At 36.9% G+C, this 17204-nt stretch overlaps 2 protein-coding genes and 1 long non-coding RNA gene across 3 annotated transcripts; 2 read left to right on the forward strand and 1 right to left on the reverse strand.

Annotated features, from left to right (window-relative positions):
• The first annotated feature begins 4934 nt into the window (after positions 1-4934).
• LOC131692307 (non-structural maintenance of chromosomes element 1 homolog) lies at positions 4935-5949 on the forward strand. Its single transcript, XM_058979292.1, has 3 exons — positions 4935-5143; positions 5199-5683; positions 5745-5949. Exons 1-3 carry the CDS (start codon positions 5032-5034, stop codon positions 5859-5861), a joined length of 714 nt encoding a protein of 237 aa, XP_058835275.1. The 5' UTR covers positions 4935-5031; the 3' UTR covers positions 5862-5949.
• Positions 5950-6258: 309 nt separating this feature from the next.
• On the reverse strand, positions 6259-7390 carry LOC131692653 (ankyrin repeat, PH and SEC7 domain containing protein secG-like). Its single transcript, XM_058979816.1, has 2 exons — positions 7255-7390; positions 6259-7195 (listed from the first exon to the last, which is right to left on the reverse strand). The coding sequence occupies exons 1-2, from the start codon at positions 7285-7287 to the stop codon at positions 6266-6268; spliced, it is 963 nt and encodes a 320-aa protein (XP_058835799.1). The 5' UTR covers positions 7288-7390; the 3' UTR covers positions 6259-6265.
• A 36-nt stretch (positions 7391-7426) lies between these two features.
• LOC131693032 (uncharacterized) lies at positions 7427-13882 on the forward strand. Its single transcript, XR_009306137.1, has 4 exons — positions 7427-8174; positions 13118-13200; positions 13428-13608; positions 13665-13882. It is a non-coding gene; the product is annotated as an uncharacterized LOC131693032 (long non-coding RNA).
• The last annotated feature ends 3322 nt before the right edge of the window (positions 13883-17204 follow it).

A 17204-nucleotide genomic window follows, 5' to 3' on the forward strand; every position in this document is an offset into this window, starting at 1 on the left:
AGTGGTCCAGATCGCTAATTTAGGAGGAATTTTTACTTTCTGACAAACCTGTATAATTTAGCCGTATCATGTCTTAGGATGAATTTGTGTACTTTAGAAGATGCTTCTTTTTATTGGAATAGTTATTAGGGTGGTTCTAATTTATCTAAAATACGAAAATAAACTTTTTACTGATGAAAGATAGAGCTCCACAGTCTTCCACAAAGTTGTAAAGTAACTTATTTTGAATAAATTTGTTGAACATATTAAAGCTCTATCTCTTTTAGTTTTTGTTATACAAGAAATTTAAAAAAAAAGATTAGGGTGTTCCTGAAAAAAACGTTTTTTTAGTATAACTTTCGTATCTTTTACTTTTTGTTAACACAACCTTTGAACAGCTTATTGAAAACTTCAAGCCGAGTATTTTTCTCCAAGACACCAAAGGTCTAACTTTTTTCTTTAAAAAGTTATGGACACTTTTCGTTAAAAAAATAGCCTATTTCAAGGCTCAATATCGCTGATGCGGGCACCTAAAATTGAATTCTGTTTCCGCCACATGAAAGACCATACTTATTAGTATATTTGAGCAAAAATTGGCGAATACGATATTTTTTTAAAATTTGCAATTTAGATTTAAAGTTTGTAGTTTTGCAGGTTCAACGCATTAAAGCATTTACACACATATCGTTGTATTATGAAAAAAGCCACTTTCAAATATCATTCTCTCATCGCAGCAAGCTTTGCATAAGTGAAACGACTGTTAAAAAAGGTTTCTGATTTTATTCGTTTTAAATAAAACTAGTAAATATGGATATTAGTCGAAGAGAGTTGGCGAATTTGCTTATTGCTGGTAAAAAGACAGATGAACTGCTTAAGTTCATTACAAGTAGTAATCCAAATGTAAAATTGAGACTTGTTAATGTTCGAAAGAAATTTTATATTTTGTTAAAACAACCTTTGAACAGCTTTTAGAAAACTTCAATCCACGTTTTTTCATAACTCTGAAAGTCTAACTTTATACTTTCAAAAGTTATGGAAACTTTTCGCTCATAAATAGCCCTTTTTCAAATGTCATTATCTCTGATTGGGGCAAATAAAAGTAAGTTCGGATTGAACCATAGAAAAGAACATACTTTTAAGTATATTTGAGCAAAAATTGGAAAATATTATTTTTTTTAAGCATGTAATTTTAAATTTACTAACCAAAGTTTTAAATTTTATCGCATAGCGACATAAAAGAAATTGCCTAAAGCCTTTGTATTTCCTTTTCTGTTTTGCTTACATATCAACAATATAGAATGTGTTCATTAAAAATAATTTGGCTATGACAATAATTTATGATTTATATAAGGAAAATTTATTCAATGCCAATTAATTCAAAAGTAGATGCATTGCATTTTCAGGTATATCCAGCGGTGCTCGTTGAATTCGACGTTTACATTTAAGAGAAATTATAGGATCTGATGAAACAAGAAGTCTCTTGAAAACGTCATCAAGATTGACGAGTCGATCGAATTTGCGTGCGTGGAATTCTCGGAATCTGCGAATACTTTTATTCCTGGTTTCTTGAACTTCTTCACTGCACATACCTACTGGCAGCATGTTATGTTGAATAATGCTTCCTCCATGGACCAGGAGTTTATGCACGGTTGGTGAGAGAGCGTACCAACCATACAGGCGTACATAAAGCAATCGTGTATCTTCGGCGTAACTCCGGTAAGCATCCGCGTTAATTCCCAATTTGCTGTTGATGATTGTTAATAGCACATACATACGTTCTAGCAACATTTCGTCCAACCCGGTTTCTTCTGCAACGACATCTCGGTTTCTGAAAAATTTTCGAGCTGTGTTACCATCGTTAGAATTTCCGCCACCTGGCAAAGGTTCGCTAATACGAAGACCTAAACGGTCACGTAACGCTTGTCGAATTTTTATTTGTCGTTCCTTAAGCTCGCTGGTATTTTTGCCTACGCGCCAACGCGGTTTTGCTAGAGCTAAACGGTAAGCAATATTCAATAGTAACTCCATTGCTCGTATTAATGCATGTAAAGGTGAAAAAACATATAAACTATCCGGTGGATCGCTGGCTTCCAGTAAAGGATCATTCAATCGCTTTCCGGAGCGTTTGCATATATAACACGCTTGAGACGGTGTGCCTGTTACGTCATTCACTACCTTCGTATCAACCATGGAAAATATGAAGCTTGAACTAATCGGAATCTTGCGCATATTAACATTTACTATAGTCGGGACTAATTCATCGATTTGCTTGTTCATCGCGGCAACTTCATCCTTTGTTAGTTCAGGATTTTCCTTCTTGAAAATTAATTTTACTGGTCGGCACAGGGATACTGAAGATGGAAAATCATTATTCCAAAGAATGCAATCTCTTGACTCATCTTTCCGGCGACTAACTACACGTAAAGGTACTATAGATAGAGCAAATATATGCGAATCGTTATACTCGAATAGTTCTCCATTTTCATCTTCGTCAACGCACATTTGCTTGTATCTATGTTCAAGTGGAAAAGAGACTGTCAGTCAAAGTTTAGAAGAAAAATAATGTTGCCTACCGGGAATGGTTGCTGCTTCCATCGCAGCCCCACTTAAAGATAACAAACGTATTATCCTCAGGATGCAGTGGTAGAACTCCAATATTCAGAAACGAGATGAGTCGTTCCACGGTATGGTTAACAAGAGCTTGAAGGGGAACATACGCACAAGAAGGCTGAACAGAAATTCCTGAAAAAAATTGTTGATTCAGGGACGAATCTTTGAGAATAGTACATACCGATCGGATAGCATAGTTTCTTTTCTTCTACTATTTTATTATACGCGGGATAAATGTCCAAACCCTTCTGCATAACTGAGCTGCGTATGTTTTGGTACTGCGCCTTAGAAAAATCATTTTCACAAATAAATCTAAGTGCCTCCTCCGCAGTAAACGCTTCTGCAATCGGGACAGCCATAGATCCTAAATTCTCTACGGTAGATCTGACGGGACTTTTCGACAATCGTTCGATTTGTCTGCCAACTAAACGGAAACCAGTAGAATTAGCGTTGACGGCTGACGCTAAACCAAGTTCTTCCGTGGAATACTTATCGCGCAACTTTCCTAATCTTTTTATTTTGGCTCTGCGACATATTTCGGAAAATGGTTTCCTCTTTCGGCCTTTACCTTTACCTTCGACTTCGAATCTTAGATTTCCTTCAAGCCACACAAAATTTTCCAGCTCAAACCGAATTTGCGTGCGCTTACTCCGAATCCATAACCTTCTAAATTCCAACATGAAGATTTTTATTTTCTTCCGAGCACAAACAAGTCTCAATTTTACATTTGGATTACTACTTGTAATGAACTTAAGCAGTTCATCTGTCTTTTTACCAGCAATAAGCAAATTCGCCAACTCTCTTCGACTAATATCCATATTTACTAGTTTTATTTAAAACGAATAAAATCAGAAACCTTTTTTGACAGTCGTTTCACTTATGCAAAGCTTGCTGCGATGAGAGAGCTGCAAAGCTTGCTGCGATGAGAGAATGATATGTGTGTAAATGCTTTAATGCGTTGAACCTGCAAAACTACAAACTTTAAATCTAAATTGCAAATTTTAAAAAAATATCGTATTCGCCAATTTTTGCTCAAATATACTAATAAGTATGGTCTTTCATGTGGTGGAAACAGAATTCAATTTTAGGTGCCCGCATCAGCGATATTGAACCTTGAAATAGGCTATTTTTTTAACGAAAAGTGTCCATAACTTTTTAAAGAAAAAAGTTAGACCTTCGGTGTCTTGGAGAAAAATACTCGGCTTGAAGTTTTCAATAAGCTGTTCAAAGGTTGTGTTAACAAAAAGTAAAAGATACGAAAGTTATACTAAAAAAACGTTTTTTTCAGGAACACCCTAATCTTTTTTTTTAAATTTCTTGTATAACAAAAACTAAAAGAGATAGAGCTTTAATATGTTCAACAAATTTATTCAAAATAAGTTACTTTACAACTTTGTGGAAGACTGTGGAGCTCTATCTTTCATCAGTAAAAAGTTTATTTTCGTATTTTAGATAAATTAGAACCACCCTCATAACTATTCCAATAAAAAGAAGCATCTTCTAAAGTACACAAATTCATCCTAAGACATGATACGGCTAAATTATACAGGTTTGTCAGAAAGTAAAAATTCCTCCTAAATTAGCGATCTGGACCACTGTGCAATGAGGCGAACGAGATATTTGCAGATACGTCATTTAGTAGGACAACTGTCAGTTTGCTGGTTGAATTTAATTTGGTTTTTTAAATTTAAAAATCATAAAAGAATAATTAAGGTTTAAGAATGATATGAGTGTACTCGTAAGGACACCCGCTATCAATACATATGAAAAACTGACACAATTTTTCCAAATTAAAGATCCCTTTTCCTACTAGATTCTGGATAAAAGTGAGCAGCATCGGTTGGTTTAACCGTTTCTGTCAGAAACGGTTGTTGAATTTGAGCGAATTCGTTGCCAGAATTCTCGCACAAATCGCGCAAAATGCTCACAGAAACTCTGCCAGCATCAATTTTGCTTTGCTCAACTTTTGCTAACTTTCTGCTTGCCACGCTGACCGGGAAGTATTGAAATTGCCTTTAAATCGCATTCGCAAATTGCATTTGTTCCTGGGAGCAATTAGCACAGGCGAGTTGAGTCAAGCGTCAAACTGTTTAATGGCGATTTCGCTTGAACCCGAAACTGAGTCAGGTTCTAACCCCAACCGCTGTTAGTTCATACATTTTGACAGCAGTTGGGGTTAGACACTGACTCAGTCTCGCTTCAAACGAAAACCACATAAATCGCCTGACCATGTTCGTCCGCATTTTTTTGACTGGGAATCGATACTGTTTTTTTTTTTCAAGGTTTTTTCTCTTCGCGTGTCTTTATACTTAAATTTAAAACATCGTCTTTGAATTTTAGTACACGTGGAATCAGTTGTTTTCTGCTGATCAAGTTCCGAAAAATCGGTTTCTGTTTCGATTCAGACAAAGCAATCTAACAAAAAGAGCCTTGAAAAGAACAATGATCGCTACCTTTTCAGATGTACATCGAGCGTTCCTGCAGTCCTGTGTTCTGCACAGTATTCTCAGTACCACCCAGGCGTTGAAGATCCTAACAATGCTGCAAGCCAGGCGTAAGTACAAACCACTTGCACTCTTGATTTGTCGCCATAAAGCCTCTCTCCGCAGTCCAACCAGACGATCCGGCCCCAACGGAACACCGGCTACAGCAGCTGGTTGTCGAAATCAACGCACGTCTGGGCAAATTCCAGCAGCAAATTGTTCAGCTAGATTACGAGCCAACACAAACCACCTTCTTGGTGTTTACGAATCTTTCCGACACCCCGTTGGATCGTTTCCAGACTGCTTACCCGGAAGCGGAACTGAGCTACTTCCGAGTGATCCTACACACCCTGGCCAAAACCGACGGCCATCGGTTGGGGCAGATCGAATGTTTGAATCTAACCGGGAAGTTGGAAGCCGGACGGTACGTCAGCAAGAGCCGGGCCGAGGAACTGATCGCCGAATGGCAAACGCAGGGATACCTTACCCTGAAGGAGGAGGAGGAGATAGAATTCGGACCGAAGGCGATGGTCGAATTTGATCGATACTTGACGAATCACTTTCCGGACCAGGTGGAAAGTTGTCGCTTGTGCAAGCAGGTGCTGTTTTATGTGAGTGTGGAAAGAGTTTGAATTCGGGATTTCTAAAAAGGTATTATCTTGTTTTTTGCAGGGCATAGCATGTGGGCAATGCTCGAAAATTTTTCACAAGATTTGTTTGAAAAAGTACATTCCCAGAATGAAGAAATGTCCAACTTGCAACAAACAGTGGGCTACATCTTTGGAATGATCTGAGTTTTAGTTCCGCTGTTTTTTATCTATCGGTTAAGATACCTTTGTGTAGAATAGATTTGACCTTTGATGAATAACGATAAAAATTTTGCTTTTTGATGTGTATATTTTATCACCAAATCTTTTGAAAGACTTTTGCGCGTTTAATCCTCGAACGTTCATTTTTAAATTTTGCTCAGTATGAGTTCTATAGTCCTAATTTCAACGGGATTCAGTAGCTTACACTAATGTGTAATTCTCAGTGCATTCTAGAAGGCGGTTTTCCTGTAGCGTGACGCCCCCTATGTCAATTTTTCAACAGGAATAATTATTTTCTATTAATTTGCTGTAATAGGCAATGTTGAACAATCGGAAATCGGATTCAATTAGTTTACGAATTCTCAGTACTGACGTAACATGTTTTTATTCCAATCTTGCACGTTTGGGTTCATAACTTGTAGATGCATCACAAATCTTTGTATCCGTTGCAGTAAGACCATTTGAGAATGATTCGATGGGAGGTATATATGGGTTGTCAAAAGCTTTTATCAAGTTTAACAAGCTATGATTGAATAAATATTTAGTAATGTTGTATGTAGAATCATGGTCTAGAGCAATTCTTCTGATTTGAATGTCTTGGTTTACAATATCAACTTTAGTATAAATTTGTATCTCACTTAACTTGGTTATTAAATTTACTCTTTCGATAAATGGTTTGATCTTAAATAATATAATGTCATTATAAATCGGATAGCGTGCGGAGTAATCCATGTTTGCCAATTTAACAGATAACTGATTATTGCAAAGTAGATGCCGGTCGAAACTATTTGAAAAGAAATTATACAATGATAGGTTGTCTTTTATGACATCTGTTTTCATTTGAACAACTTCACAAACACAGTCATCAAGAAAATTTGCCAACTCCGAGCAACAATTGCGATCCTTATAAGAAGCTAAGTTAATAATTGTCTCGTAATCCTTATTGCGATTTCTTAAGTAAATATACTTAATCAACAACTTAGCGCGTGCTGGATCAATATGACAATAAACGGCGTTATCTAAGTCAGTGCGGTCAAAGCCTTTCAATGTGTCAATATGAGCTCCATAAAAAAGCAGTTCATTTATTATTTCAAGGGATGTACCGCTTCTTGTTATAGCATGGTTCAACACAGTTTTGTTCCTCTTTGTTACTGCATTTACGTTAGCTCCATGTTTCAAAAGTTCTTGTATTAATGCAAACTCTTTTCCCATTTTTATAGCAGTGTGTAACGGCGTTTCCCTGTACGTGTTACTTTGATCAACTCTAGCACCAAGTAACAAAAGTTCTCTGGTCATTTCTGCACTGTTAGTGGCCTGTAATAAGGTATACGTTTCTTCTCTAAAGTCTGAAAAATCGTGATTAAGATCAGCACCTCGAGCCAAGAGAGCTTTAATTTCTTCCACATTTTTATTGTAGACTGCTCTTTTCAATGCTTCGTTTAGATAATCTTTGTATTCCATCTTTTTGAAACTTTCGTTCGATTTGAATAGTACTGGATACTGGAGATATACACTGAAAATCAAAGTTACCTATTTTTTGGGTTAAATTTGCTCACTGGAAAGTTTATACATGGGCAACCCAAAATTAGGTAGAAATTTGAACATGGCGATTACCCATAATTTGAGTTGGTCGCTGTGAACTTCGTGTTGGGTAGGAATTGAATAATGACGTCTACTCAAATTCAAGTTCATCGCTTTGTACTTATATTTTGGGTAGTCCATTTCAAACAAAGTAGTAGGTAATGTTTTTGACAGCCATTGTTATTGTTGTGAATCAAATTGCATGAAGTGGCTCTGGAAAAGAATGGTAATTATAATGCATAATGCAATAATTTCAACTAAAATTAATGATTAATTTATTTCAGCCTAGAAACTTACACTCAGGCAAAAAATACAGCGAATTTCACATGAATATCGTATAATTTTTAGCCACAAGCAGCACGTATGTAAATCATAAGATTATCTTATGAAACGGCATTTATTTGGTCAAATCGGTTTGCAATGATTTCATGTTCCATAAGGCATCTTTGAATTATCATAAGACAATATCATACATTTCTCTTATGTTTATGAGAATCATAAGATGCTCGTATGAAACTCGAACGACTGACATATGCAATAAATTGTAAAATGTAAAGGTAATCATACAAGTCGTATGTTTTCCATATTAATCTTATGAAATCATAGTTTTGTTACTTTTCTAGTCATCATAAGATGAATCTTATGAATTTCGCTATGCATTTTGCCTTAGCGTAGGATAAAGCAATTAGCGCTGGATCTAAAACATGAGTCGGTGAGTACTGAAACGTTGTTTATTTTTTGCTTGTGGGTTCATGTTGAGTTGCTCATAGTACTTAAATAGCGGCCACCGCATCATTCCGAAACCCGATCGGACCTCGAAAGACACATTGAACTCATGATGGGACGTTGATGATTCATATTTTTTGGAAATGTCTGAAATGCATATCGCTAGAGTTAAAATAGAATATAACTATTAGAGGGCAATGGCAGCGGCTAGCGGTGATTAAATATTTTCTCGTTCTTACATATGATGGGCCCATTAGATTGACATTTGTTGCCCCTGACACACGCAGGTTAAAGTAATTAGTAACAATAGCAGCTACAAAGCGATACAGTTTGGCAATTATATGCCAAATGTTCCAGGCTGCAACAATTCTAATTCGAGTCTATTGATCAAAAGCAGGCAAAAACCTCAAGCGGTGTGAATTTAGTAAACGGGGTAATTCTAAAAGATGCGACGAAATGTTGAATGATAAAAGGTCGAATATAGCAAATGATTGAAAATAACAAAGGTTCCAATGTTACTAAAGGTTTAATGAAACAAAAGTTTAAAATTTAAAAAACAGAATAATGTATTATCACCGTTATGACGCGTCACCTCGCCTAGTTTGGTGAGGTGAGAGCGAAAAAGCGATCACCGCAGTCACTTAGGTGACTATAGTCACCCAAGGTGACAGAAGTCACCTGGCAGAGCGATTCCAATAATCATTTTGAGTGACGACGGTCATCGTAAGATGGGAAAAAGTGACTAAATGCACGAAAAAGAATTATCTATGTTTAATTCCACAAATTATTTCTTCACTTTTAATCAAGATAAAATTTTCATTTTAAATCCAGGAATTTATTAAACTAAAATGGATTTTTGGGTTGGATCAACCAAAATATCTGTGTTTTTCGAAGATCAACCAAATTATTGTTTATTTCAAATAAATCAGTGATTGAAGCATAAACATGCGTCTGATTGATTCCAAAAGTCTTCCTGTATTAGTTCGACAATCCTTGCTGGATTGAAACAAAGAGATAAAAGTTTGTTCTAACTAATAAGAACGTTGTTTACACGTGCGACAAACAATCGAATTCTGAAGCGATCGAAAGTAATTTGTTTTTGATGCGTTACATCGAAAACAAAATCCCAAAGAAAATATACTCTCCAGCGATTTGTTGGATTCAATAGCAACAAAGGTCAAGTTGGCATTACTGCCGGATTCGTTGAGTCGTTCGAAGTCGATATCAAGCGAGCATTTGACCGAGGAACTAACTGAGCAAAAGCATCCCGCGGAAGTAATGGTCTTACGCGAGTAGGCCGTCGCTATGCCGAAGGTTCTAAACATAACAAAATTCTTCAGTGGTAAGTTACTTATCATTTAGTCTTGCGCAATGAGTTGAGAACAATTTATTCATTTGAAGGTACAACGAATGCTACGAAAAATCTGCTGTTAGATTTTTCGACGCATCAAAGAATAGAACAGAGACGATCGCATCCATAAAGTCTTGCTTGCTTTCAACTTCATTTTATAGAATAACTCTGCAGAAGACACAGTTCTAGTAGTACGAGATATTCGTCAGGCTACAGCGACAGTGGCGATGTTTTCTCTTGCTTAAATAGTCCTTATAGATGCTACTGAAATTGGCCCAGAATAAGTGAATTCTGCAGATGAACAGGAGACACTCGATAGTGTCACGGAAAATATACCGATTGTTACTACTGAAGTTGATGCGAATGTACCAGGTGAAGGAGAAATGGTTGAAATTATATGCCCTGCAACAAATATAATTACATTTTGCAACAAAATTGGTGTTGACTCAACATTTCAAAACCATTATTTTGAACGTTTCTTATATTTAAAACAACGAAATGTACAATTTGAATTGATAAAATAGTTTTTTTTTCATTTCAATGTTTGATATGTATTGATACAAATATTTGTATTGTTTAAAGCAACCAAACGGACTTATTGAAACAACAAATTTGTATTTTTGTTTCGATTGTTGTTATGATGAGATCAATAAAACATTTTTTGATTCAATTTTTTTTTTCACGTTTGACCCAATAAATTATTCAGAGTTATTTCAACAATTGTTTTATTTAAATTAACAAACATTTTTTATTGAACACTGAACAATTTGATAAATTTGTTGTTTTAACCCTCATTCTATTCGACTTTAATAATTATTTTTCTGCGCGTGCTCACCTAAAAAATGTAGGTGATTAGAACCAAAAAGTGTTGCGTTTACTTTCAGATATTTTTTTTTGAATTTTCGGGTAACATTTCCTTTTGGTCAATGGCAGTTGGGAAGTTTCTGAATGACGTAAATTGAAGATAGGCGTTTTTTTGAAATTCAAGAAGGCGGTTTATGGTTACAACCAAACACTTACTGGTTACCAAGATGGTGGATTCCGATTATCACAAAACACTGAAAACCATGGCATTTTCTGATGCATATTAGTACCGTGAGTTAATATCTCAGTCCTTTTTCAATTTTAGGCCAAAAACTATTGAAAAAACATGTTTTAGTTTGTTTCCTTTTAAGACAATAACACATCCAAACCCATGCGACTTGCACAGCTCTATAGGTTGCCTTATCAGATCTACCATAGTTTGCAGATGAAACTTGGGATGGCAGGCTGCTAGCGGATTGCAAAAGTACCAGATCATGCCGCGTGGGGTGCTGACCCGGTTGACAATGAGGTGAACGAGATAATTGCAGATACGTCATTTAGTAGAACAACTGTCAGTTTGTTGGTTGAATTTAATTTGGTTTTTTTAAATTTAAAAATCAGAAAAGAATAATTAAGGTTTAAGAATGATATGAGTGTACTCGTGAGGACACCCGCTATCAGTACATATGAAACACTGACATAATTTTTCCAAATTAAAGATCCCTATTGGCGCCATTTTGAGTTCCATGATGGCGACTTCCGGTTACTACAAAATATTGAAAACCATCATCAATATGGGTGTCAATTAAAATGTAGTGTTTAGTAGAAGGCAAAAATTAATGATTGGTGCCATTCCGAAATCCAAGATGGCGGCTTCCGGTTACCACAAAACACTGAAAATCACACCCAAAATGGTAGGTAGTTATTAGAAGAAGGCGAAAATTGATGATTGGTTCCATTTGGAAAACCAAGATGGCCGCTTTCGGTTATCACAATACACCGTAAACCACCATCAATATGGGTGTCATTGGAAAGGTAGTAATTAGTAGAAGGCGAAAATTGACGGTTGGAGCCATTTGAAATCCAAGATGGCGGCGTTCGGTTACCACAAAACATCAAAAACCATTATCAATATGGTTGTGATTTGAAAGGTATTGATTAGTAGAAGCCAAAAATCGACGATTGGCGCCATTTTGAAATCTAAGACGATTGACTTGGCTTGTTAGATAGAGCCCATCAAACAAATTTTCATGCAAGAGGTGACAGAATGGAGTCAATGCACTGACAAAATCGGGGGTAGACTGAATCAGGCACAGACAATATCGGTGGCTGATAATATCGGATCTTCCCTATATTTCTAAGTACTTCGATAGTACCATTAAAAATAACTATGTTTCTAGAATCATCCATTTCGTAAACTAGCATTCGGTGAAATGGAAATCATCGTACTGACGCTCTTCCTTTTTTCAAATCATCTATCTATTGCTTTTAACCCTTTCATTCCCAAAGTTTTCCTAGTGCATGTAGGGTTTCAAAACTATTTTTCCTTGAAAACAGTGATGTTAAGAAACACGAATTCTTTTTTCATAAAGATAGGAGCTTCCCTCGCAGCACTAGAAGCTGCTCAATTTCTACCTTCTAATGGTCAATACAATTCCCCTAGAATATTCGATTTGAAACAGATTTTGCTTAGTGACCGCACCCCACAACGGGAAATCGGATCGAGATGAAATTTAATAGCCATTTACGGGGATAAAACACCTTTCATTTGAGACCAAGTTTGGTCGAATCTCCGAAAAACCAATGAGACTGTAATTCTAAATTTGGATACTTCCGCCGGGGCTTCCGGAACCGACGATGGTGGCCAATGTGACCAAAGAGACTTTGAATGGCTGTTAGTGACCTAGTACTACAAATCTAAGTAGATGTGGCACTAGTTTGAAAAAGTTTTCACCTTTATACATTCATTACAGAATTTTTTAAAATCAACATTTTCTGCGTGATCGTTCTCTTCACTCTGTAACTCCGGAACCGGAAGTCAGATCCATTATAAATTCAATAGCAGCCTACAGGATGCACGTTTCATTTGAGACTAAGTTTATGAAAATCGGTTCAGCCATCTCTGAGAAAAGTGAGTGAGATTGTGGTCACATACACACAGAGAATTGACGGACTGAATCGAATGGTATATGTCACTCGAGCCTCCGGGTCTCCGTTGAAAAGACGGTTTTCAGAGCAGTTTTCTATTGAGAAAGGCAAAACGTAAATCGTACGAACAAGTTATAGCAAATAGTGGTACATTTAACACTTTTATAATGAGTGGCTCATGTCCCTTCAGATTTGACCGCACTTACCGCTTGATGACGTCCCAGTTTGATATTTCTTTTGAGTGGTTTGAGAAAACTGAGAAAACGAAAATCGTCAACGCAGGCCTGGATACGGTTAAAGAAATATAAACAAATTTTGGTAGCCTCGCATCGTTTTGCGGAGCAGCTGGATATGTAAGGATATTTATTATTTTAAATCTAGTCCTGTAATTTAATTCTATTAATCGAATCGTATATTTAAAGCATTGTCATCAATACCCCCAGGGTTGCAAAATTGATTCGGTCCTGTGACTCCAAATCTAAAGAATATGGCGTGCGGCATCGAAGAATTTATTCCGTGCATTTTAGGTCGTCTTGTTTCAAACACCTATTAAATCTATCTAAAGGGAAAATGTTGCAAAATTACACAAACTAAAAATTAAAAATCTGACGCGTTTCGTTTTGCAGATGATGATCGAGTTGCACTTTTTGTTGCCAACGAACGGAAAACAAATAAATAATTGAAGAAATTTTTCTCCTCAAAATATTTGGTAAGTAAATAAGGAAACGACATTTATTCACTATTACTTGTGGATACACTGGAAGATAAACTAATGGCGTTTTCGTTTTTGACTCTGCACTACACCAGTGTAGTCGGTGCTACACTCATTCAAACCTGAGTGTAATCAGTCTATCTCTTTTTTGCACTACACCTGTGTAGCACCAAGAACAAACGAAAGCGCCATAAGACTAATTTAATTTCTACCACTTTTTATAGATTATTTCTGCTGCCTCTGCACTCCTTGCTGTCGTTCGATTCCGTTCACGTGGCTTCGACGTGCTGCCTCGTGGATCGGCAACTCGTTGGTAGCGAGCCGCGTGGCTTGTTTCGATATTCCACCTGTTGCTATGGGCCTTGGTTGCCTCTAGATGACCTCGCATCTGCGTGGTGACTTCAGGTATGGTTAAGATGATCGGTTGTGGTATAACGTATATATAATAACATTTTTTTAAGGAAACTATTCAGTCATGTCAAACTGAGGCTTCCAATAGTCAACACCGGTGAAACAACGTCATCTCGGTTATTGACTTCAGATACATCGAGCAATACGGAACATTTGAACAAGACTGTAGCTTACCCGAGCTCCGAGCCACTACAATTCCATTTGACTTTAGTCATACCGGCTGGAATATAATATAGAATTCTGGCTGTCTAAGAGACAAGTATTTTAATTGTGCATTAATTTTTTTTTGTTTTTTGTTGATGATTAATTCATTTCAAATATATTTGTAGTTGGGACTATGGCCACATTTGCAATCATGGTGCCACTGACATATGAGCAAGCGTATGGGGGATAGACCACTAGTGAATAATTGTTCTTAAACCTGAGGGGTAACCACCCATATTGATGGTGGTTTTAAGTGTTTTGTTACCAGCCGCCATCTTGGATTTCAAAATGACGCCAATAATCAATTTTCACTTTCTACTAATTACTACCTTTCAAATGACCCTCATATTGATGGTGGTTTTCAGTGTTTTGTGGTAACCGGAAGGCGCCATCTTGGATTTCAAAATGGCACCAATCATCGATTTTTATCTTCTACTAATTACTACCTTTCAAATGACACCCATATTGATGGTGATTTTTAGTGTTTTGTGGTAACCGGAAACCGCCATCTTGGATTTCAAAATGGCACCAATCATCAATCTTTGCCTCCTACTAATTACTAACTTTCAAACGACACCCATATTGATGACGGTTTTCAGTGTTTTATGGTAACAGGAAGCCGCCATCTTGGATTTCAAAATGGCGCCAATCATCAATTTTCGCCTTCTAACAATTACTACCTTTCAAATGACCCTCATATTGATGGTGGTTTTCAGTGTTTTGTGGTAACCGGAAGCCGCCATCTTGGATTTCAAAATGGCACCAATCATCGATTTTTATCTTCTACTAATTACTACCTTTCAAATGACACCCATATTGATGGTGGTTTTAAGTGTTTTGTGGTAACGGGAAGCCGCCATCTTGGATTTCAAAATGGCGCCAATAATCAATTTTCGCCTTCTACTAATTACTACCTTTCAAACGACACCCATATTGATGGTGATTTTCAGTGTTTTATGGTAACCGGAAGCCGCCATCTTGGATTTCAAAATGGCGTCAATCATCAATTTTCGTCTTCTAACAATTACTACCTTTCAAATGACCCCCATATTGATGGTGGTTTTTAGTGTTTTGTGGTAATCGGAAACCGCCATCTTGGATTTCAAAATGGCGCCAATCATCGATTTTCGCCTTCTACTAATTATTACCGTTCAAATGATAGCCATATTGATGGTGGTTTTCAGTGTTTTGTGGTAACCGGAAGCCGCCATTTTGGATTTCATAATGGCACCAATCATCAATTTTTGCCTTCAACTAATCAAAACCTTTCAAATGACATCAATATTTATGGTAATTTCAAGTGTTTTGTGGTAACCGGAAGCCGCCATTTTGGATTTCAAAATGGCACCAATCATCAATTTTCGCCTTCAACTAATCAATACCTTTCAAATGACACCCATATTTATGGTAGTTTCAAGTGTTTTGTGGTAACCGAAAGCCGCCATCTTGAATTTCAAAATGGCGCCAATCATCAATTTACAGCTTCTACAAATGGCTACTTTTCAAATGATACCCATATTGATGGTTGTTCTTAGTGCGAATGCCAAGCCTCCATATAATATATATTGGAAGCGTATATTTTGGGTTATCCGAACGTTACAGAAATTTTGGGTTATCCGCTCGTTATAAATTTTGGGTTATGCGCTCAGTACACAAACTTTGGGTTATCCGCTCTTTACTCAAATTTTGGGTTATCCGCTCAGTACTCAAATTTTCGGTTATCCGCTCAGTACTCAAATTTTGGGTTATCCGCTCAGTACTCAAATTTTCGGTTATCCGCTCAGTACTCAAATATTGGGTTATCCGCGCGTTACTCAAATGTTGGGTTATCCGCTCGTTACTCAAATTTTGGATTATTTCATCGTTACTTAAACTTTGGGTTACCCGCTCTGTACCCAACGCTTGGGTTATCTGTAACCCAAACTTTGGGTAGTCCTCACACTACCCAAAATTTAAGTTCAAAGCTTGTTACCCAAAAGTGAGGAGATGCACTTTAGTCCATTTTGGGTAGGATTCTACCCAAAATTAGGTAACGGCCGGTAAGCGTGTAGAGAAAGCACAACCGTATGCTAACACGCTTTGGACAATAAATAAGGCCAGAGATGCCAGATTTGCAGACAAGTCTGCAAATTGGCAGACTTTTAATTTAAGCTGCAGATTTTTTCGATGACGCAGATATTTGCAGATTTTTTAGTTTGGTTGCAGATATTTGCAGATTTCTTAGTTTGGTTGCAGATATTTGCAGATTTTTGAATATAAAGGCTTTTGGTTACACTAGCTTTCCTGACATTTTTTGTTCTTCCCAGACTTTTAAAATTATTATCGCAGACATTTGAAAAAAGTACCTGGCATCTCTGAATAAGGCAAACAGATTTTTTTTTGAATTTTTGTTGGTTTCCTACTACTCTGCATCCGGTCAAACGATTCGAAATCCTGAATGGAGTCAGCATAGATTCCAGCTCAAATACAACAACCGATTCCGAAACAGAGACTGACGCCGAATCGGTTGTTGCATTTGAGCTAGAATCCATACTGACTCCATTGCAAAATTCCGAATCGGCTCCGGAAAGGGTTAAAAAGGGGTGCCAACCTATCAGATTTAATTGGATCGGCAGCAATCCCATTGAGAAGCCCAAAAAATTGTTCAAGACTGGTCCCAGAGATGCCAGATTTGCAGACAAGTCTGCAAATTCGCAGACTTTTAATTTAAGCTGCAGATTTTTTCGATGACGCAGATATTTGCAGATTTTTCCGTTTGGTTGCAGATATTTGCAGATTTCTTAGTTTGGTTGCAGATATTTGCAGATTTTTGAATATAAAGGCTTTTGGTTACACTAGCTTGCCTCACATTTTTTGTTCTTCCCAGACTTTTAAAATTATTATTACAGACATTTGATAAAAGTACCTGGCATCTCTGACTGGTCCAATGAATAATGATGGACGTCTGTTGAACGGTTATTTGGACGTCGTCCAACGTTGGTCCAACGAACGTCCTTGATTGAACGATTTCGAAACCAATCGTTCTTAGAGGGTGACTACCCTCTAAGAACGGTTGGTTTCAAAATCGTCCAATGAAGGACGTTCGTTGGACCAATTTGGACAACGTCCAAATAACCGTTCAACAAACGTCCATCGTTGGACCCGTGTTGAACGATTTTAAAACAATTTTTTGGACGTCTCAGTGGGTAACTACAGACCTAAGACAAAGACAACACATGGAAAAATGATTTGTAGGTTAAATAACAATATGGATTAAATTCAATAAAGAAAATTATAGCTCTGGAAATTTATTTATTGAATTCAATAAAATTTATTTATTGTTCTCTTTTTGCCTTTCTCATATAAAGAAAGGCTATGCAATCACTGTAATCGACTTTTTAACCGAG

The sequence above is a fragment of the Topomyia yanbarensis genome, chromosome 3 (assembly GCF_030247195.1).
Source record: "Topomyia yanbarensis strain Yona2022 chromosome 3, ASM3024719v1, whole genome shotgun sequence".
In the NCBI taxonomy this organism is placed as follows: Eukaryota; Metazoa; Arthropoda; class Insecta; order Diptera; family Culicidae; genus Topomyia; species Topomyia yanbarensis.